The 23,905-nt window shown below is 41.2% G+C and overlaps 1 protein-coding gene across 2 annotated transcripts in view; it reads left to right on the top strand.

Moving 5' to 3' along the window:
* Positions 1 to 23,553, top strand: part of NRIP1 (nuclear receptor interacting protein 1) — a 113,519-nt gene extending 89,966 nt beyond the window's left edge. For both annotated transcript variants that reach the window (XM_085623049.1, XM_085623050.1), the window contains exon 3: positions 15,941 to 23,553. In XM_085623049.1, coding sequence (XP_085479175.1) covers positions 16,240 to 19,689 — 3,450 coding nt within the window. In that variant the 5' untranslated portion in view covers positions 15,941 to 16,239 and the 3' untranslated portion in view covers positions 19,690 to 23,553. The remainder of the gene's footprint in view (positions 1 to 15,940) is intronic.
* Positions 23,554 to 23,905: the final 352 nt, after the last annotated feature.

Below are 23,905 nucleotides of genomic sequence, written 5' to 3'. Positions count from 1 at the left end.
GATCTAATGTACCTCCCCCTCCCGCCCGACATAAATACTCCATTCATGAAGTGCAGTTAGCTAACTTTGTCAAAGAAATATATCTTGTGCGTGCGTGTTTCTCTTGTGTGGTCCTGCCTCAGTGTGTCTGTCTAGTTTACGCGTCTCTGCACCTGTGTACAAGTGTTTATGTTGGTCTCCGCATGTGTGTCAGGGTCTGAATTTGTGAACACTGTGTAACTGTTAGCATCTGTTTTTGAGTATCTAATTGTGACTCTACCTGCTTGTGACTATGTGTGCCTGTCTGGGTCTTTGTGTGCCTGTCTGGGTCTTTGTGTGTGTCCCGTATAGTTGTATCTGTGAGCGTGTCTGTGTAATGGTGAGTGCCTGTTTCTGGTTCCGTGAATGCATTGATCTGGTTATGAGTCGGCCCTTGAATCTGCCGGTCTTTGGATGTCGAGGCGCGGTACTGTGTATCTGTGTGTGACTGCATCTGCCTCAGTCAGTGTATCTCGTTGCACCTGCGTGTGTGTATCTGGTTATGGGTCTGCTTGCGAAACTGTGTCTGTGGGTCTTTGCTGCGCGTGTTTGTTATAACTGAGAGTATGTTTATCTTTGCACGTCTGTGTGCGAATATCTGTATTTGCATCTACGGGTGAATCATTGTGTGTGCGTCTGTTATGGGTGTGCCTTTGTATCTCTGCACTTGTGCGAGTGTCTGTTTGTGTCTCTGTGTGCGCATCTTGAATGTGTCTAAGCATGTCTCTGTGGATGTGTGCGTCTGGGTGTATGTTTGTGCGTGCGCCTGTGTCTGCACGTGCCCCCCTGTACCTTTACTTCTGACCTTGCCGCGTGCGTGCGCTGCGCGGCTCCCGGTGGCGGGACGCAGCTCTGCTGGAGTTGTAATCCCGTGCCCTTGTACGCGCAGAGCTGATTAGTGGCAGCGGTTATCTCGGCAGAAGACGTCCTGCCCTCCTGCCTGCATTGGTCGGGACCCGGGCGTCAGGGAGCCAAGTTGAAGGAGAAAGGAAGTATTTGCCATTAGTATTCCGTGAAAGCCGTGCTGTCTGCAGAACAAAGTAATTGCTGCCTTGTACCTGTATTTGGCACCGCTGCTGCGAATGAAAGGTATGGTTTGCGGTCTGTTTTTCTGCTTTATATTTCTGACGCTCCAGGAAATTTTAGAACTGCTCCAACTCTAGCACGTGCTGTCAGTTTGGATAATGAGAAGAAACAACCCCTAGTGTGTGTTTGCGTTTCCTCTTTTTTTAAAAAAAAACTTTTGTGCAGCTTAAATCGTGCATTATGCGATTTTGTATTTTTTTTTTTTGCCTGTTCGTGCTTTTTTCTGGTCAAAGACACATTCTCCCACATGCTCAGACACCTAACACCCCAGTTTCCTGTCTGTACCTACCACACCGCTGTAAATGTTCAACACAAACAGGGGCTCATGGAAAAACGAGATCTGGATTCTGCTGCTTATTTGTTGACTAAATAAACTGTAATTCTTTTTGTATTTTCAATCACAGTTGCAGGTGCTATCTGGCGGGCTGTTTGTTGTGGATACAGGGTTGAGAGATGCCCGGTGAGACATTCATACCATGCAGGAGAATTGGAACTTGGAACGGAAAGACAGTGTCATGTCCCAGCCCATCGCCCTGATGCTTGGAGCGACTCATTTGAGTTGTCGCATGCACTTAGGAGCATAGTAGTGTCCTCCATAGTCACCTTTGCGCACAGTGCTGTGCACATCTGTTGCTTACCTGCTAACTAATACTTCACAAATTTGTGGCACTTTTTTCTGTTGAAGAGTTGGTGTTTGCAGCTTTTCTGTAATCATGATGCTTTCTCCAGTATCTACAGATAAATCTGGACACCTTTCATTGGCCTTGTTTTCAAATATACCACGAAAAATGCTGGTGTTATCTAGTGATAAGCAAATCTAGGGATATGTGTTTGTGATTGAGAGAGGATGTTGCATGATTTAGGAAAGTGCTACCTGTAGTGGGCTGGATTAATTGGATAATCAATATTTTTAAAGATCATGTCAGGCTTTGCGCCCACCATATACGCCTGTAACAAGAAGGGCGTGTAAAGCTCCTTTTCTCTCATTCATCGTGCAGTTCTATGAAATTCTTAACAGAAGTTTACACGTTCCCCATATTTAAATGAACATCTTCACAATTTTGTCCATTTTTGATCCAAAATGTATACAGAGTAAAAATCTCTTTACATTTGCCTCCGTGCATGGGAAATCTCTACACAAGTTAACAAAAAAAGCTCTACATTTATTTTCCATATCTGATACTATTGAATGGAGTGGAAATTATCTTGCAAAGCCATGAAAGATAGTATTAATGTGCCTAGTAGTTTCAAGCTGAAGTAGGCGAATTTAAACCAGAAAACTTTGCAAACTTCCTGAATTGCTAACATCTGTAACTTTGCCAAATGTTGCCAATGTACACATCACTCTCTAGCTGTGATAAGTGAGACTCCCTATTGGGTCCTGCCCATGTCCAATTGTATACCTTTCTTCATTTTTAGTTGCTATGCTTGCGGTGACGAGCTATGCGTGGTAAGGATTTATGTATGATTGAATATGTAGAAACTGCTAAACATATGCACAACTGCTTCCAAATTTAGTTCAAACGGTCGATCAGGACTTCGCAGATTTTACATTGCAACATGGACTATAATTTAAAAGATAATCTGAAACTTCAAATTTCTATCATTTTTGTCGGTATTAAAGTTGAGTTCTGTTGGAACAGCTTTGATTGGATCGAGTTTAACGCTCTTTCTGTTTACCCTCGGCATCCGTTTGTGTTCCATCAGCCAATTTATTCATTGGTGAATTGTAACTTGTAATTAAAACTGCTCATCATCTGCAGTACAGAACAGCCTGTCTCGTGTGGTAGCTAATGGGTACATTTCTGGGAATGGCTGTCTTCGAGGAAATCATTTTAGAACATTTGAAGCGTGACGTCATTCAGTGGGCGACTGGAAAAAACAGACCGGCGTTCTAAAAATCCATGTAGAATCAACCTGTTTTTGTAACTTCGTGAGGCACCAATAAATATCAGAGATGCTCGTGTTAAGCTTGCTGAAAGTTGAAAAATTGTAATAATCAAACACAAAATCTTATTCTAAGAGCCGTGCCCCCTGTGCATTTTCCTCATGCATGCCAGGGCTGCTGCAATATATTTAAATTCGGTGAAAATACAATTTAGTTCTACTTAAGTTTGGGAGGCAGTTGTGCTTTGTGCTGAAATACATGTGGGAGTTTGCTGTCGGGTGGGCTTGTTGAATGATGGTGTGTGAAATCTAAGCTTATTTTAATATGTAAAATTCAGCATTTGTCTCCACGACTTTTGATCTATCAAGTTTCACATGGTTGGAGAGAATGAACTTGGGCCTGTTGTGATACCATGAGTAAAGAGCAAAGTAAGTTAGAGCTTCTACATGAAAGGCAGTTTCAGGGTTCTGTAGGACCATATTTAGTTATTCTTTGTAAATGTATTGTTTTCGTAATGCCAAATCGGTTCCAACCAAGTTTTTTTTCAAATTAATTGATAGGCTCCTTGTGAGATCATTGTAGAAGCTAGTGAGCTTTATAAAACGAAAATATAAGCTCTATTTATTCGACATCATTACAATATGAAGTAATTGAAGAATCGAGCAATTGTACCTCAAACACGTATCCATCCTGTCAGTTGGACTACAGAGATGATGGATAATATTAAGGGTGTTCTGCTCGCATGAAAGTGGACTGACTGGATTCTTACAGGTGAACCTGCAGTTTGCACACTGATCCCGCCCATGATTGTATAGTCTACCGTGCTAACTTTCTAGCATTTCCAGGTAGCTGACATGTCACAGGTGTTTATTTAATTCACGACTGGTTATCTTAAGAGCAGGGTACATGGCAGAAGCACGCTCGTGAAATCGTGGTCAAAGCCCTACTCGTGATACTTCAATACAAACCTCAAGCGGAACACAAGGCTGGAAGACCTTAGCCGCATAAAACTTTACCAGAACTTCTTTTCAGGATACATGGATAAAAATGCAAGTCTGAGCTTCTTTCCTGAAACCCCAGAGAGTCCGGCTTTTGCTAGAACGCCAGGTTTACCTCACTGACAAACTTCCAGTCATGGGACTTGTCAAGACCCGGCAGGCTAGGTATCTTCCCAGAATGTCTAATCAGGGTGCCTGCCAGAAACTTAATCAAGTTATCTGGAGTCTTTGTAAAGCACATGTTGCTGATTTTCGGCCACTACAAAGCCCTTTGAGTAAGGAAGACCAAGGCATAGTAACCTACTCATTTTGGTCTGGGGCTGTGGACAAAAGATATTTTTTCAGATATGTCCTTAGCCCATTACACTTCCATGCAGTGCCCACTGGTCACAGGCAGCTTCACCCATTCGAAACCACGGGACTCAACTGGACCATGCCCAATGCATGTACTTTGGCCATGTCCTGCTTCCACTGCTCTCATTTTCTTCTGAGCATCACCATTGTGTGTGCTTTTACTATGCTCTGTCCCTGCACCACAACACCACCTCGGATTCCTTTTATGTTGACTTGTGTGCGTGTGTGTGTGTATGTATATGTGTGTGTATATATATATATATATATTCTTTATCTTTTTTTTTTCTTCCAACTAACAGGATCACAGACTCAGTGAAGCCAATTTTAGCATCCTCAGTTTACATTTGTGGTCCAAAACATGCATATTGTGCAGCAGACTTTTTCGCAACGTATGTGAATGCTGCTCTAAAACACTTTTTGACTGAGGAAAGGGAACTCTGCCCCCTTTAGTTTATGCCCTTGTGCCCAGTGGATAAGATCTGCTGTCTTCCTACCCATGCAGGTCCCGGTAAAGGAATCTGCACGAAGGGCCTTCCCAACCTGCCAGAGGTCTGCGTTCAGCTCTGCATAGCGAATCTTATTCAGAGTTCAGTTTAAGTTTTCACACAGGTATATATGTATATATTTAATTTTTGGGCCCATATTTAAAAAAAAAATATCTGCAACTGAGGTCGGATTAGCGCTCAAAAACAAAATCAAAATAGAGTTCCTTGTCTTCTGAATCTGATTGTATTGTTGTACCTGAGGATATGGTAGATGAAGATAATCCTTGAAACTTGAATTATAATTACGAGGCTTGTATGTGAATGCCAAGTCTGTGTTTGTATATTTTGTGGCATGTCTGAAATACAACTAAACTGTAATCTTCAGTTTCTGTAAAACATGTCATGCCGGGACACTCTTAATGTCAGTTGAAGTGTATTGCTCATATTTAGAGTTATATATTGTAATTCTTTAGTAGGCTATTAATTGTAAAACACACAGCCTGGGATAGGGGATCAATTTCATCAAAAGTTATCGACAGTATCTCAAACTTGTCATTCAAACTTGCCAATTCTTTGAAATGGGTGATTATAGCATCAGGAAGGGTTCTCTTACTTTCCCACCTACGAATTTCTTGCTTATGGCATTTTCAATTTATTTCAACGTCTAAAAATGGTATTTGTTAGAGCAGTCTTGTTTTCTTTCTGAAGCCCACAGGACCAAAATGGCACATTATGCACGCTGGAGTTAATTGTTGCCATGTCCTTTTTTTTTTTTTTTTTGTGGTTTTTTTTTTAATTAGTTTTTATTGTCAACACAAAAGTAGGCCAATTGAGTGGAAAAAGAAAAAAAAAACAATATGTATAAAGTGAATCCTAATAATCAAAACTCATACATTCCATAAAAGCAAGCAATTATAAAGTTAAATTATTTGCTTACAGAGGGGAGTAAAATAAATATCAGAACCATATTCATTTCGTGAATTACTGTTTAGAACAATGATCCCCAAATTCTATTAAATTTACGCATAGAGGGAGCACCCTTTGATTTCGCTAATGCTTCCTCCATATCGTGTATTTGTCTAGCTAGTGTCCACCATTCCATTACTGTGGGAGATTTTCGTGAGACCCAGACCCGAGCTAATGTCAGTCTTGCACAGACAAGCAAGATAGTTAAAAGATCTTCAGTATCAAGTCTCGAGTTTCTCTTTCCCATCATTATTTCCATAATCGTTAAAGGAGTTTCAATCCCCAGTTTTTGGGATAAAATTTGAGTCACCTTCTGCCAGAATAGAGAAAGTTCTGGACATGTGACGAACATATGTTTTATGTCCGCCGCGTACAAGCCACACTTAGAGCATTTTGTCCGGTCATTAGCCTGATTATTAGGTGACCATTTTGCTATCCGATCCGGCGTATAATATAATAAACATATTGTACGAAACTGTTGCATTCGCAGGTTGGAAGAATGTACTACTCTAACTATTGTACTGAGTGTGTGTGATATATTTTTAGCCAAAACTGGTGTCCCCATAACTCCGGTCCAACGATCAGCTATTCTTGGGCAGTCATCCAATCTGTGAGTGCAAAGACTTTTATATGCTCTACTAATCAGAGATTTTCCATTAGTAGCGTGTAAACAATCCCATATGTCCGAATCAGATATGTTCGTCAGATTCAAATGCTTTATGAAATAATCCCGGATCTGCATGTATTTAAACTGCAAATTATCTGTCAAGTTGTATAAAATCTGCATTTTCCCAAAAGTAATAAAACCACAGTGATCGTAAAGGTCACCTAAACATGCTACCTCATGACTAATCCAGCGTTTACCTAGAGGGTCGTGAAATATCACTGGAAGCCCTGGGTTGTACCAAAGGGGAAATTTATCATGAAAATGCGACAAATCATATTTAAGTGAGATAGCACGCCATATGATTATACTATCTCGGGCAGTCTTAAATTTAACCCTTTTGTAGTAGTTTGGGTCATTAGTTCAAAACAGAAACAGTTTGCTCACTTCACCCAACACAAATTTGTTACTTCCTCTCAAAATTAATAAGGCTACGAAGACGGCCAAAAAAAGCAGACCAAAAGTAAATTTGAACATCCGGAAAATCAAGGCCTCCTTGGCTAAAGGGAAGTTTTAACAAGTCCAAAGCTTTTCTTGCTTTTTTATAGCCCCAGATAAAACTACTAAAAATCCCGTCTAGGCATTTAAAAAAGGAAGTAGCCACTCGTAATGGGATAGACCTAAACAAATAAATACATTTTGGTAGGATCTTCATTTTTATAATATGTATGCTCCCAATAATGCCTATAGGTAACTTGTGCCAACTCTTAAGTAATTTAGCCATCTCTCTCATCAGTGTTTCATAATTTAGAGGAATTATTCTTTTGATCTGTGCCACCATCTTAACTCCCAGGTATGTAGCAGTCGAACACACCACCTGCATTGGGAGCATTGATTTATAGTTCAGAAGAACCTGGGTTTTATTAATATTTAGTTTATACCCAGAGATCAGCCCGAACTCTCGTGCTTCTTTTATCATCACTTGCACTGCAGCCACCGGATCCATTGAGAACACCGCTATGTCATCAGCATATGCGATGACTTTTAGAGAATTATCCCCTAACAGAAGAAGGTAGATTAACTGCTGATTTTGGAGAGTCGAGACAAAAGGCTCTATATAAAGAGCAAATAAGAGCGATGATGGGGGGCACCCTTGATGGGTGCCCCGAAGAATCGGAAAGATGGTTGATTGTAATCCAGCACACATTATTTTAGCCTTAGGTCTGTCGTATAAGGCTTTTATCCAAGTTATATATTGCCCTTTTAATACCAAAGGCTGCTAATATGGCCCACAAATAATCCCACCCCACTCGGTCGAATGCATTCTCAGCATCTAACAAAATCATACCGAGTGGGGTCGATCAAACCTTTGCCACATCAGCGGCAGTGATGGCCATATTTGCATGTGCAGTCGTAAATGTAAATGTAAATGTGCATTTATATAGCGCTCCGCACACCCCCGAAAGGGTCTCTCAGGCGCTGTGCACATACCGCTGTGGAACCCTTCCTGGCCTTTCCCTGTGAAGTGCCCACTCCTGGGCACCCCCAAGGTGAAGCCAGGCATCCTAGCGCTGTTGGGGCCGTTGTGGAGATTAAGCAAGCTATTGCCCAGAGTTACAGAGTGGGACCCATGATTAGAATAGGCACCGAGGCGAGGATTATCGGGCCCGGGGAAATTGAGCCCAAGACCCGCCGAGGCGGGAATTGAACCCTGGCCGGGCCAGACCTCTGCATCAGGGTCTGCCGCTCTAACCATCGTGTCTCTCCCTTGGATGAAGCCATGTTGATAAGGTGACACCAGACTAGGTAGTACAGGAGATGGACGGTTCGCAAGAATCTTTGCAAAGATTTTTGCGTCGGCATTGATGAGTGATATCGGTCGATATGACCCACACTCCTCTGCCGGTTTGCTTTTTTAAGAACATTTTTATTTGCGTTACCTTCCATGAATCAGGAGCCTTACCTTCTTCACCAATAAATCTTATAACCTGACTGAATGTTAAAAGCAGTTCCTCCAGAAAGATCTTATAAAATTCTAGAGGAACAATATCGTCTCCTGCTACTTTACCCACTGGTAAAGAACTAATTGCCAATTTTATTTCTTCTGTTGTGATATCTCTTGCTACAGAGTTAGATGTTTTGTTCTCCCTACTTATCATAGGGTTGCCTTGTATATAATTAAATATTTCCTCTTGTTTAGGCTGATTTTCTGGAGTATATAACTCTTGATAGTAAGCCATGAATTGCTCCATTATCTGATTTGGGCGTTCGTATAATGTATTGTTAGTCACCCTAATCCTCTTTATAGTAGTCTTTGCCCTATCGTCTGCAACTTTAAATGCTAAAGCCTTACCTATCTTTTCACCAGACTCATATTGCGAAAGTCGGTACTTAAGTTTCGTTATGCTTCTCTCCCTGAATGTCCTCTTCAGCTCTGATCTCAGATCAACTAGGGTGTAACCCAGATCTTCAATATTTTGAAGGCCTCTGGTAACTGCCTCGATATGTTGGTTTTCTATCGCACGAATAGCTGCTATAGTTGCTTCTATTATCTTTTTTCGCTCCTTATTCTGCCTCCAGAAATTTTGCTGGGTGAAACCCCCAATTGCTGCCTTAAATGTATCCGATAGCGGAGTCTGTCCCTATGTTTGTTCTAAAAAACTCCTTAAGAAATGCCCTGATCTGAGTCGCAAATTCTTCCTGTCTCAATAGATATCTAGGAAAAGAAAAGGGTTGAGGGCTTTTATACTCAGAAGGAATCTTAAATGAGAGGAGAATGGGATTGTGGTCTGAAGTAACCCTCGGACAGATTTCCATAGTACTAGACCATAGGATATCATCTGACACCCAAGCCATGTCCATTCTTGAGTAGAGCTTATGAGGAGCGGAGTAGTACGTATAACCTGCTAGGTTGGGGTAGAGGGTCCTCCAGACATCCTTAATAACATGCAACCGTCCCAGCTCCCCTATTGCAGCCCGGGTTCTCCGCATCCTTTGTGGTGTCTATCCCATAGTCCATTATACAGTTGAAGTCTCCCAATACCAACAGTTCCCCCTCCCAGTTTAATAATTCCAAAGTCACTGCCTCTATTCTAGTGGGATCATCTGTATTAGGGCCATACAGTGAGCAGAAGACGTACCTTTTACCCTTTATCTTCAACTGAGCAATAGCCCATCTTCCCCCCCCCCCTTATCAGACAACGTCCTACATATTTCTGCTCTAAATCGTTTATTCTTCAAAATGGCTACTCTCCAAATATACACAGTTTGCGCCGAACTTATTACCACTTCAAATCCTAATTGTCTTAAGAAACCTCTATCTTTATAAAAGATGTGTGTTTCTGATAGCATTACTATTTGAGGGTTGTACATTTTTAGTTATTCAGCAACTAACTGTCTCTTGGTCCTGTTATTGCGACCAGCCACATTCCAGGCTAAATATTTGATCTCTCCCATCTCAGCGATAGTTCTCTGCCACCATTTCTGCTAATTAATGCAATAAGATTTTGATTGCTACCCTGATTACTTCCCTCCGTACCTGAAAATTTACTTTTTTCCTTTTTCCCTACAATTGTGTTAACTTTTTCCCCTTTTGCCCACCCCCGTGTCCCCCTCCACCACCTACCCCCCTAAGCCCTCAACCCACCCCGCAAACTAAAGGAGGAATCATCCCCTTCTTGCTGCTGCAGGTGGAGTAGCAGCGAGCTGGAACCCTGTGACCACAGTGGCTGCCGAGAGAAATCCTGACCCCCGATACTAGTTACCATAGAGGAAAGCTTACATACATAAAAAACATTAATCAGCTGTATTTCTCAATCTAAAATAGCATATTTAGCAAAGAGAATGATTTATAAAAAGAAGAGTGAACAAGAAATCCCCATCCGTACTCTCTAGCCAACCTAGAATCTTAGCGTAATAACTACTGGTTTCATCTTTGCCTTAATCAACCCCGTCTTTCTGCCATTTTAATAATATTTCCTTTGCTTCTGATTCAGAGGAGAACGAAAACGTTTGACCACCCCTTATGATCTTCAAGCGAGCAGGTTCCTGTAAGAAGGCTTGTGCCCCCGTAGCCTTTAATGGGTCAATTAACTGTCTCAACCGCCATCTCCTGTCCATAGTTGCCTTGCAAAAATCAGAACGAAAAAAAATCGAGAAGGACTCCACAGCAACCGGTGTTCAAGGGCTCGCTTTTAAAGAAACTGCTTGTCGTAGGAGATTTGTTCCCAAAATAAATCAAAAACGGCCTCGGATAGCGATCATCCTTCCGGCGTTGCACCAGGGGAAATCTGTGAGCCCTCTGAATCTGGCAGTCTCAGTCCCAATCTATAAGGTCCAGAAAGGCCTTCTGCATCACTTGCACAATGAAAGTTATAGGGTCTGACCCCTCTTGACCTTCAGGAATAACAAACAGTTTTAAATTTTGTCTCCTTTGCCTGTTTTCCAAGTCTTCGAGTTTAAGTTGCACGCTTGCTATTTGATCGTCATGTTGCTGTGTTAAATTTACCACTTTAGCAGTGACCTAAAGAGTTGAGACCACTCTTTGCTGCAGTTCTGTTATCTCGCTGGTCATTTCCCCGACTTTCCCCGTTACCTCCTTCAGGGATTGTTGAATACTGTAATTATCTGCCCTGATTTGGGCGAAGAGCTCACGTGTCTCTTCCCTCTGGTCTTTTAAAGCTTGTAATATCAGTGACCGTATTGGAGTATCCTTTTCCCCAGAACATCTTTTTTTGCGAGTCCTCCGCCATGCTTGACAAATAGGGTAGTTGAGGAGAGCCAAGAGGAGCAGATTCCACAGGTAATCTTTTATGACTTAAGTCACCAGATGTCTCCAGAGTCATGCTTGACTCTGAATCTAGATCAGTTTCTGAGCAGCTTGCTCCCCTTACAGTCTTACCAGTGCTAGTAACTTCTACCCATCTACGCATAGGGCTATTAGTTGACAGACCTTTAGTTTGTGACTTTTTCTTGCAGCTTAACCCCACACTAGGTATGCTCTGACTCCTCTTTGTATCTTTGGTGTTTTTAGTTTTCGAGCTCTTCTTTTTTTTTTTTTTTTTTTTTTTTTGTCTTTTTTTTGTCTTTTTTTTTTATTACCGGGGAGGCCATTTGCTCTTCCCTTATATTTGTCTGAAGTTGCTCCCCCGTTCGTACTTCAGCATGAGCCAGGTTTTGAGCTTGACCTTCCTCCTCTTGAACTACTACAAAATGGGGTATCATATTGTTAGCAGTAGTAGCTACATCGTCAAAATTTACGTTTAAGGTGAAGTTCTCCAGAGCCACATTCTCTGCAGGTACCGTAATACAGGTGCGCTCCCCAACAGACTCATTGTCATTCTCCTTGTCATTCTGACTTGTTTCAATAACGTGCCTGCTTAAGTTCAAGTCCGAGGACAGAAACGTTTTTTGTGTCTTTACATGCTTAGCTTTGGTTACCGGTTTGCCTATCGCGTGGGGCTGGTCCTTCTTAATAGTTTGATCTGTAATGCTGCTCCTGGTTCCCCCTAAGACTCCTGAAGTGCCAGCACTATCCAGGATTTCAGTCCCCCCAGTTACAGCAGACATTATTAGCTCCGATTCCACAGCAATATTTTGGCACAGCTCTTCATGATTCACAGGTTCGGGGTAGACACTATCAGTGCTAACTTGCTCCAAGCAAATTGAATGAGTAATTATTTCGACCAGCTTGCTACTAGTTTTAGATTCTGTATCAGTTTCAGCCTCCAACAACTCAGCTGGCTTCTTTGAGTGTAAATATAGCCGCACCAGTTTCCCAAGACCTGCTGCCTGCTTCGCGTGCTCTGCCCTGACCGCTTCAGTCTTCCCGGCCGCCCGCTCACCCCCCCGGCGTCTCTACACTCACCAGCATGCGGCTTGCGGTCCGAGTCCCTCTAGATGGATTCTTTTGCGGGGCCTTTTCAGGAAGCCGGGCAAACACCGTGTCCGCAAGGCAAATCCTGAGCAAAAACAGTTAGAGGAGCGCCGGATCGCCAGGCGCACACCCACGTAGACAAGCAGCGAACGTGGCGAACACCTGAATCCGGTCCTTGCTATCGCCTGCATCCGGCATTGTAAGCTGTTAGCGGGGGCGCCGACAGAGTGAGTCGGGCTTTCTGGAGTGGATTCAAGCTCCAAGGTAGGCTCCGAAGTGGCAAATACTATAATACTCTTTTTCTCACTCTCTCCGCGGTTCAGCATGTCATTGTTATCGCTTGTTATTTCTCAGCCTTCCAGCGTTCCTCTCCCATTAAGCATGCTATAAAAGTGAAGCACGGGAGCCGTGGAATTTCTCGACAGCCGCACCGTGTACAGGTTCACAGAGACAGCGTCAACCCGCCATCTTGCTCCTCCTCCTCACAGCAGACCGTGATCACTGACTGCCATGTCCTATTGCTAAATGCAACCAAACAAAAATGAAAGAACTCTGTGGCGATGAGGTGCACTTTTGTGAACATGTTTCCCATGTTTTACACAGGTTGCATTGGTTGCTATTTCAAGCCTGGATTGGGGTTAACGCCTTAACTGTTGTATAGAAAACGATTCTCGAGAAAGTCGGCAAATATTTAAATAGAGGCCTAGTTTTTCCAATCCTACTTGGTGTCTCCGGTCATTTGGCAAATGGGTTGCATTGTTACTTCCACAAATTAAAAACGAGACAGCAGGTTGAATTTCCTTTGCAGTTTGTAAAAGTGCACTGTAAAATGTCTTTACTTTCCGTGTTCCCTTTAAAGATACAGAAGAACATTTTTCTTTTGTAACCAGCCCAGCTCGTATCTTATTTTCGGTGCTCGGATGCCTTGTTGCACTTGTTTTTTAGCACCTAATAAAAAGACAACTGGAGGACAACGATCATGAGAATATTGGGTAAAAAACGGAGGAGCCATTTTGATTCCTGTTATGGAATTGTACTCTAGTACCACCAGAAAGCTAAAGATCAATAATATTTTGTGAGCAAAAGGGACATTGTCAGATTAACTAGGCTAGGTGATGCTTTTCCACCATCGGTTTCTGTATCTTTAATATCGCATTACATTTATTGTAAGTATAACTAGCACAATTTTGCCAGAACGTACCATGGAGTTAAGCGCCCATTACATTTTCTTTTGCCAGGTTTAATTTTTTTTCCAGTATTAATGCCTTGAGGTTACAGATGAAAGCCTAACTGAATCCTTCCCTGGCCTTTTAGGTCGTGCCTGGGCAGTGCGTGTGCTGCTCTGCGGCATGCTGTATTGGAGTATGGAATAGAAGCACCCCCACTCTCCGCCAATATTTGTCATTGGCTTGTGTCATTGTCCTTCGTAAATGCTGGCTTCTGATTCGTTGATGGGCTTGTTAGTCCCACCTTAGTACCGCCTTGCCTTCATTTGCAACCTCCCATGAGGACTGGCCCTTTTACTTTGGTTGTTATACAGTACTTCTTTTTTAGTCTGTAAGCACTATTTTCTTTAACAAGTTTCTCCTACTGCAGGCACGACATGCTTTCTTGCAACATTCAGCGCGCCATGCTCTCTTTCACTGTCCGAGCAGGCCGGGACAATTGCGGCCGCTTCTTTGAATACGTCTCGCATTTACAAAAGTTTATGCTATTGGCATTGTATATGACAATGCCTTTTATTTATATGTTACTTAACAAAACCGATAAACAAAAGGCATTGTCATTTACAATGCCAACAGCTTTATTCTCTCGCAAATGCAAGACCCATTGCATTGCAAATGCTTGTTTATTTTCTGTCACCAAAACATGCTAGTTTCCATTTTGATCATGAGCAGTGTAGGGACTTGTTGTTCGGTTAGTTCTGTAGGTTTAGGTTGGTTTTAAGCCCTAAAGTAGCTATTGGGTTTGCCGATTTATTGTAACCACGTTGTTCAGCAGCGTGGCTGCTGTGTCTCGTGGCTGAAAGTAATGGGAAGAAAAGTGATATGGCGCAGACTGCGTTGGTTACAGCATACCGCTTTTTTCCTTTACTTTCAGCCATGCTGCGCAGCAGCCAACCTGGCTAAACAAAACATTGACAAAGCCAATAGCTCTCCCAAAGGCAAGATCTGTTGTCTTTGCGAATGCTCCTTGTTGAAGCCACATTGAGCAAATCTTGACCCCTTGTGGTTTAGTGAAAATTATTTCTGCATCTCCATCCATACTGCTGGATGCTTTTCATTGGTCAATTGGAAGGCTGGAAGTGATGCAGGAGTAATGCATGTAGTCGGCCACCGCTGCGTCTATTATGATGCACAGAGGCCTACTGATCCTCTTCCTGCGGACTACTAACATTCCCTATGTACCTCGTTGATTATGTTACAGATAATGCCACCTGAATTACAGTGTGTTGGACTACTTGTGTGCCTGGCTCTGAAATGACTTTGCTCCGCATAGTTCAAGTGCTCCATTCGTCTTCCATACTGGGCGCTCGACCTATTAGCCTAGGCACAGAAGTAGGACTAGGTGCTCGAGTCACCATGGAGATAAACGTGCACTTCTTAACAGAGTGACCTCTTTGCTGCAATATTTAATGAGAAAACCTCTTAACTGTACATGTGGTATAGCAGTTCACACTTGCTACACATTCAGTGGTTTGTGACTGTATTGGAAATCATGGTAAAGAATCGCTGCCTAAAACAGAGTGCATGTTCACAATGTTTTAGTACGTCAAAGCTACAAGAGATACATTTATGAGTACAAGTATGTCTATGCATATGGTGGAAGATGCTACTCCTGTTTGTGTTAGTTTAATGTTCTGTACCAGGATAAGCATTCCTGTCCACACCTCTAAGCCACCAAGAGAATGAACATCTGCTTAAAATATATAATTTCATAAGGAAATGTGATGTTTTATTATACTTTGATAAAGTAAAGTGTTGCCATCAAATACTATGGCCACCATTCAGTCACCAAGAGACGTAGGGCCTGATGTACAGACTATCTATTCACAAACCATAATGTGCAGTTTGCACCCTGACTGAATTGCAAATTGGTGTATAATTTGACATGCAACTTATGTATTAAAAGGCTCAATTTGTAGCCACTTGTGATTGACTGCAAATGCAGTGATGGGGGCCTGCAAGGCACAGCAGACCTCCGGCGCTGCATTTACATTCCCAAACAGGACACTTTTCTTTTTGTAAAAGTAGTCCATGACCATTAAAGGAACAGGGTGCTGCTCTTTTAAAAAAAAAAAAAAAAAATTCCAATATGGGAATATACTGTGGGAACTGGCAGCTGTTTCCCCAGACCACTCCAGCCGAAGGATGCCAGGACTCATATGAAAAAGGAAGCTATCTCACTGGGTTAGCAGTCCCTTCCTTTGCAACTCAGTTACCAGCCTAACTGGAGGGGGTTCGAACTGATTAACAGACCATTTCATTTTGAATATCGTAGGGTTTGCGTATGCAGAAGCTCTTTATACATCAGACCCTGAGAGTATAAATATAATGCAAGCAGATGATACCAAAATAGCACTTTATTATTAATTGTTCTCTTTATCTTACATGTCTTTATCCTGTAGTGTACATTTCGTAATTTTGGTTCTGTTTGTAATTCTAGATGTCCTGTGAACAGCCAGGTGATTGGGCTCTACTGAACAATGGAAGAACGTGAAGAGTGGGTCAAGACACACAGTTTTTGGATTATCGTTAATGGTGGAACTTAAGATACGTTGGTGTCAATGACATTTGAATTTTCCATCCATTGCCATACTCCTAAGAAGAACATCTATTCTGGAATAAATGTTTATCAGCTCATCATTTAACTGGGCATGACTTAAGTTTCCTTTATTTCTGCAACATCTCACGAAGATTAAACGTAAATACGGAAACGGGCTTTGAGGATACTTTCTGTTGAACATGACTTATGGAGAAGAGCTTAGCTCTGAGATGCAACAGGATTCTATGGTTTTAACTTACCTAGAAGGATTACTCATGCATCAGGCAGCAGGAGGCTCAAGCACGGTGGTTGAGAATGGATCTTCTGTGCATCCCACAGAGGACCAGAAACTTAAGCTCTCCGGAAATATGTTTCCTAATTGTCATAATAACGGCTCCGTTCTGAACAGCCCTGCCTATCAAGGATCGGGATTGCTACATCTCAAAAAAGCCAGACTGCTGCAGTCTTCCGAAGACTGGAATGCAGCAAAAAGAAGACGGTTGTCCAATCCAAGTGTGGAATTAAATGGAAAAAACGACGAAGCTTCGTCAGCTGGGATGGTTGAAAATGTTCCAAAAGGCAAACAGGACAGCACATTACTTGCCTCTTTGCTTCAATCCTTCAGCTCGCGACTGCAAACTGTTGCACTGTCGCAACAGATAAGGCAGAGCCTCAAGGATCAGGGTTACTCTCATGAGCAAGATCCTTTACAAAAAGAAAAGGATACACCATGCTATGGTGTGGCATCAAGTCATCTGAAGACTCTGCTGAAGAAAAACAAAGCAAAAGATGCAAATACCAATCCAACAGGCTTACAACAAAATCACAATGATAGGATTATCGAATCTCCCAAACCAGGACAGAGTGCGACCAACGGAGTCACAGAAGCACTGTCTTGTGCTGCTAGACTGCAGGCGGTTGCAAGTATGGTTGAAAAGCGATCTAGTCCGGCTGCATCTCCCAAACCCAGTGTGGCTTGTAGTCAGCTTGCATTACTCCTCTCAAGTGAGGCTCATCTGCAGCGGTACTCTCAGGAACATGCTATGAAAGCACAGAATGCGAGTCAGTTAGCCAGTGAAAGACTTGCAGCAATGGCCCGTTTACAGGAAACTTCCCAACAAGACCTCAGCCCTTTCCAATTATCAAACAAAACGTTTAACCTCCATAATCAATCAAGGACCCCCCCCAAGACCTTAAATAATGCAAACAATAGCACACTGTTTCAGAGCCCAGTAGGAATCCCAAGTTCGCCCCCCAAAATGGCAAATTGCAAGCATCCATCTGAAAAACCAAATTCAAAACAGTCGGTCAATAACAGTTTACTTCTACATCTTCTGAAAAGTCAGAATGCTATACAAAAAAGTAAAACTGACAAACAGACTGAGAATGGTACTGTCTATGAAAACAGTAGTACACCAACAACTGCTGATGAGTTTTCAGACAATAATCCAAGTTTTACTGAAGAAGACAGTAGCGACGAAGAAAGTTCACATTCAAATTGTGTACCTATAGATTTATCTTTTAAACGGAAACATAGCAATGTGCCGTCTCCGTCGCTTGACAATCTCACACAGACCTTTCTTCAAAACTGGAATCCAAAAGTTAATGTGATTGAAACCAATAGAGCAACTAATGATTCTTCCGATAGCTCTACATTAAAGCCACATCAGAAAGTTACCTTGCTCCAGTTACTCCTTGGACACAAGAGTGATGACAATCCAGAAAAGATTCCAGACATTCATAGACCAAAGAATATGGTTGATCTGGCAAAAATCAGTGCCCCGACAAGCATGTATATACCCAGTTGTGACGACACACGCTCAAATCAAATTACTCCTTTAAACACTCCGCCTTTATTTAATTGTGCAACAGCAGATTCACCTATCAATTTGTCGCATCAGTCGCAGACCATAAATTCCAAATCACCAACATATATTTGTAATAGCCAACCGGAAAGACTAGTCAATCCAGCATCAAAGCAATTGATGGATCTCAGTAAAGGTAAAGAGACACCGACTCCTAAATCTACAAGTGAAATTAATCAAAATAGTGCTACATTTAGTGCAAGCAAGCTTTTGCAGAATTTAGCTCAATGCGGTAAGCAACCATCTTCCTCAGTGGATGAATTAAAGACCTGCAAAAATCTACTAAATGGAAATGCCGAAAAAACAACAAGTTTGATTGAGCGAGTAAGTAGTCCCCTACTCCAAAATAGGGCCATTGTTATTGAGGAAAACAAGAGATTAAGCAGTCCATCCACACCTACTGACCCAGGTCTTTCAGGTTCAGAAATAGAAAACCTACTTGAAAGGCGTACTGTTCTTCAACTTCTACTCGGAACACCAAGCAAGAATAACCCTGAGAAAAAGTGTGATAAACTGTTAAACCTTGACCATCAGCAAAACCCCTCAGAAAAGGGGTTAAATGGGTATGTACCTGCAGTAAAAATAAAAACTGAGCCACCTGAGGAAGACTCAAATGCAGGAAATAATTCACATGTGCATCAAGTAAGCAAGAAAAAAAGTAACAAATGTTTAGGAATATCTCACACAGTGGTGAAATCCCCCGATCCTTTACTGATCACGGACACTTTCAAACAAGAGCCTCCTTCTCCACAAAATTTTTCTTTTTCCAGAAATGGCCTCTTGAGTCGCTTATTGAGACAGAATCATGATGACTATCCAATAGATGATCTTGATACAAATCAAAAGAATGGAGAACTTTCTCTGCCGGAATCTAAAAATCACTGTACTATTCCGAAGAAGCGTAGAGTTCCTCATATAGAGCTTTCAGAAAAGCCAACTAAGCGGATGAAAAGTACTGTATCAGAAAGTGCAAGTAGGCATATTTCTCCAAGTGATACATCATATGGGACTTTATTACATCAGCAGGAGATAAATAGTATGGGAACTGATTTGGATCTCAAGTACAATCGTGTTCACTCCCCGCACAATGACAGTGAAAATAGGAGTTGGTCTAGAGAAAGCAAAGGATTTAATGTCTTAAAGCAATTGCTTCTGTCTGAGAACTGCATTAGAGACATGTCACACCATAGGAATAATATCACAACAGATGGATGGATGAATGGAAACAAACCTAACACGGCAAACAAGCTAGATTATAGCACTTCTCCCATGAATGCACTAATGGGTTCCCGAGCTTCACAGACAAACTGTGTAGATCATAGGACACATCAGTATCCATCCGCTGTGAGTAGTCCTTCTCATTCTCTTCCTGAACACTTTGGTAATATGGTACCTAGGCCTGAGATAGGCCAATTCAATGCCACGCCCGTTGACAAAGGACCGGTTAGGTGGGTAATCACAGGTATGGAAAAAGGTGAATTTGGAAGAGACTCACCTAGACTCACCAAAACCAATCCAATATTATATTACATGTTACAAAAAGGAGGTCACATGGCAAGCACACAAGAAGTGTGGGGTCGGAACGGCTGGTGCGAATCTTCTTTAACAGACAATGCTGCTCGTTTGGCTTTCAAGGGAGATGCAGAGACCGCAGCGAATGCCAGTTTTCTGAACTTACAAAACAGTTACAATCATATGAGAAATATGGCCTCACTACACAATGGAAGTGGCAACAACTTTGGAATTTCCGAAAAGGTCCAGAAAATCAAGAAAGAGCCAGAGTAGAATGCTGCGCCCTGTTTGTCAGATTTTGCTTTAAAGTACTTAATGACTTCAATGCAATATACACTTTGCCTAGCATGTTTTCTTTCGGACGCGCATGGTCTAATAGTGAAATGGTTTGAATTTATTTGTGTGCTTTAGCCATGACATTTCAAAAGTTCCTAGGGACCGTGAACAATCATGAGTGTAGCATCCTCAGTTTGAGTTATACTGTTGTTTGGTGCCTGCAATGTCCTTATACACCATAACTGTGAATTTCATGTTATTTGATCATGGACTCAGCTACGTATTTATTTTGTTCTGGTTTTTTTGTTGTTGTACAGAACAAACTCTCCCAGCTCTGCCTAATCTATGCCCACATTTCGTTGTAAAAAGAGATCTCTAATGGAGCTGGAAATACTTTCTATGTTTTCTTCTCTCTACTGGGAACAAACATCAGACCTGCCAACTCACATGGTGCCGCCGCGTGTCACATGATTTTGACTCCCTTCACACAGTCACACAGTGAGGAGCCAAAATTACATGGTGGCTGGGAAAACGAGCTGAAAAGCACTTCAAACGTGGGATTTTCAGCTCGTTTTCGGAGGCTGTAAGCAGCCGATGTCCATAAAAGATGTGAAAACACCCCAGGGCATCAGATTCAGCCCAGGGGCGTAACACAGCCCCCCGCATCCCCCGCAGTGCGGTGGGGCCCCAAGCTCCAGGGGGCCCCCTCAGCACTAAACTTCGGGGGACCCTCCACGTACCTTGCAGGGGGGCCCCCTCAATTATCGTTGCACCACTGCTTAAGCCTCGACGACTTTGTTTTTTTAGAGGGGGTGGGAGGGCTTGGTGAGGGGCAGAGTGCCTCTTAGCACCAGTCCAAGCCCCCTCGAAGGCCCTGCCCCCTCCTCACACAATGAAAATATTTTGTAAGTTGGCAGGTATGAAACATGCTGTGATTAGAGTACTCAAAAGTTGGTAGTGGTCAAATTTTATCATATCCTTCGGAGTATATTTGACTGATTTCCCTCACAGTGTACCACACTGTTCTTTAGGTGTGAGCAGTCTGTCCTGTATTTTCATCGCAACAAACCAAATAACTCCGTGGACTGAATGGCTCAGAAAGGGTTTTGATTATTTTCTAAAGATCAAGAGATTGTGCTCTTTGAGAAGAATGACTGGAAATGTATTCCAGTCTGCACTTTAATCTAAGATATTTTATACAGTTTAGCAGAGGCTAGTTTAATGAAGTTTGTTTATTTAGGCAATTAATACCAGATATGCTATGCAGGTCAGATAAAGGTGATTAAAGCTAGTGCTCTCATAAAATTAAGGCATTATCATGAAGTGTAACATTCAAATCGTTACAATTATTTTAAACTTTATTTTCATACCGTCCCTCCAGTTATACTTCATTTAGGAAAACACTTCTAAATGCATTCAATTGGACTTTTTTCAAAAGAGTTTTGGTGCTGTTCCTAATTTGCATCTTCCACTAGTTGAATTTTATTTCTCCATTGCGCTGTTGGTTATATGAAAATTTCCTACTATCTTACTTTTATACGGGGTCACTGTTAATGTTGATCTCTTTATGTAGTACTTCTGTTAACCTTTTCTGTACCAAGCCATAACTTTGGCAGGAAAGGGCGTACCTCTAGACGTCACCCATTTTAAACCATTCTCTAGTGCATGTGAAAAATCTATTCTAGTTACACTGTTATGCATGTGTCTTCCTGCTCTAAGTTTTTATGGGTTCCAGCACTCGGCCTTTTGACTGGAAAATGTTTTATTTAGGTTGGCGGTTTCTTTGAAACTAGGTTTCCGTATTTAGATATATCTAAATGAACATTGAGATGTCATTGTTTTCCCCTTTTTTGGATTTGCTTATGTACTCATCCACTAGGAGTAAGAATGATTCTTCATTCTTTCCATCAAAAAGGTCACAATTGTACAGGTGTGGCCATTGGTACATAAAGTATGCCTTACCTTTAGCATGCAGAGATGCACGAACATCCAGCAGAAATTTTCATTACAAAATTCTTACTTTTTTAAATATTTCCGTATTCATTAGGGAATACAAATTATAACTCTGAAAATATTCAAAAGTAAGTGATTTACTTATGGAAGATTAATTATCCCAATTTGGAACAAAGTAAATGGTGAAAAAGATGAAAGGGGAGGTGTATTTTGTATGCATCGGAAAACAAAAACACACTATAATGTGCAATGGATTTGTGCTTGTGGCACTAATCAGTCAAGCCCTCCCTTCGATAAGGGGGATGTTCATCACAAGAATTATGAATTACTCTTGTCCTGCTTAAGTAGACCTCTGTGCCCTTCATAAGGGAGTAGCTTTAGGAACAAGAGATCTGTTCAATGGAGAGAAATGGAACACCAGGGGGAATGGATAATTCCTTGTTTATTTTATGTTATTTTATTAGTATTTTTATAGTGTTTTCCATACCCTTTGAGCAGCCTAAAGCACTTGGGTATTTAAAATAATATTGCATAATGCTCCAGGCATACAAAAAACATGTTGATTATCAGTACATGTTTTTACAGTTCGATTTATGCACTCTAGTCTCAGATGGAACGGCCCTGTTTTAGTTAATTGCCCTGAATAACATTAAAACGATGTTTTTTTGTGCTGCAGAAATGGCCACAAATTATTTACTTGCACCACAAGATGTGGAAAAAAAGTTGCACCTGGAGAAGAAATGCCACCTGGCATGGCAATGCTCTTATACTGAAATTATTTCTACTGTGTGACACTATGTAGATTTTGTTTTTACGTTTACATTTTTAATGCATATTCGTTACATTTTAGTTTCGCATTTATAAATGAGAAATGAAACAAACTTGTGTTAACCACCTGTCTTAAATTTTGTATGAAAAAAGTTAGTAAGTTTCATTTCACCCCCATCTTACTTATTTATAAACAAAAGTCGTAAAAAGCCAAATTCTGTATGTTGTCATTTTTTGTCTAAACATACAAATCCAATGAACTGCAAATGGTTTGCTGTGTTCAGACCTACTCATCAAACTGTCCATGTAGATTTTACTGAAGTAGTAATATACTGTGCTTAGCTTGTTTTAACTATTCATGATTGTTTTTCACATTCCTCCTGTTTTGACTTGTATATTCGGGGTGTAGATTCAGGGGGGTTGTTTGGGGTGTTTCACCCCCCTAATAGATGTATTTTCTGGTAAATAGTTGGGTACAGGTGATTTCTTTCGGGTTTTGTGAGGTGTCTGTCAGATTTTTAAATGCACACAGACAAAAACACACACACACAGTCTTCAAAAATAGTTATTATCCAAAATATTGTTTTCTCTCACCTAGTACCCCTACCAAACTGCATTCCTCTCCATTAAAGCTCCTCTCATGCACCCTCTGCTTGTCGTAAAATGTATTTTGCCATTATATGGCAGCATGAATGTTGGAAAATCTGAATCTCACCCCCTCCTCCCCGATCTTTCAACCAAGCTACACCCCTGAGTATATTATGACTACACTGTTTATGAATACACAACTTTTCTACTGCCAAGTTAATGCTTTATTCTGTAATCTTTAAACATAGGTTCTATTTCAAATGGGCTACTAAAATGTTTTGTTAATTTTATTACTTCCGTTTGAGGAACTATGTAGTACGCAAAATTAATCATAACCAGGACTTCATGCAGTTTTCGTCCACATGCTTTAGTACGGTTGAGTTCATTAAAGAAACATTTGTATTTACTATAGAAAAGACAACTTCAACCTATTTTTGTGAAAACCGTTTGTTTGTATTGAATGACAATAAATTCACTGATAATGGGTTCTGTTTTTGCAACATTTTTCTTAAGCAATGTCTCTGCATTATTTATTAAAAAATGATCAAACTACTTTAGCATTTATTGGTTTCTTTGCTGCACTTCATAGAATCATGCCAGCTAATATACTTTTTTTTACTTATGAGAATCTTCTTTCAAACAGATTTCTATGCACACACTGTTGGGGGACCCGTATGAAGTTAATTTAAACATGGGGCTCTATGTGATCTTATTTACGTGGTCAGCAATCTTTATTAAGTAGTTGTTTTTGACAAATATCCTGTTAAAATGTTAAAAATGATATGCAGACAGCCTGTCTACTAAATGGAAAATCTGTAATGAAGTGGTTATTTTTCTCAATATAAGTTGTACATGCATACCACTGAGAATGTGTGTACAGACATAATACACACATTGTATTAAA

The sequence above is a fragment of the Triturus cristatus genome, chromosome 8 (assembly GCF_964204655.1).
Source record: "Triturus cristatus chromosome 8, aTriCri1.1, whole genome shotgun sequence".
Lineage (NCBI taxonomy): Eukaryota > Metazoa > Chordata > Amphibia > Caudata > Salamandridae > Triturus > Triturus cristatus.
This window is presented reverse-complemented; position numbering and strand designations above follow the sequence as displayed.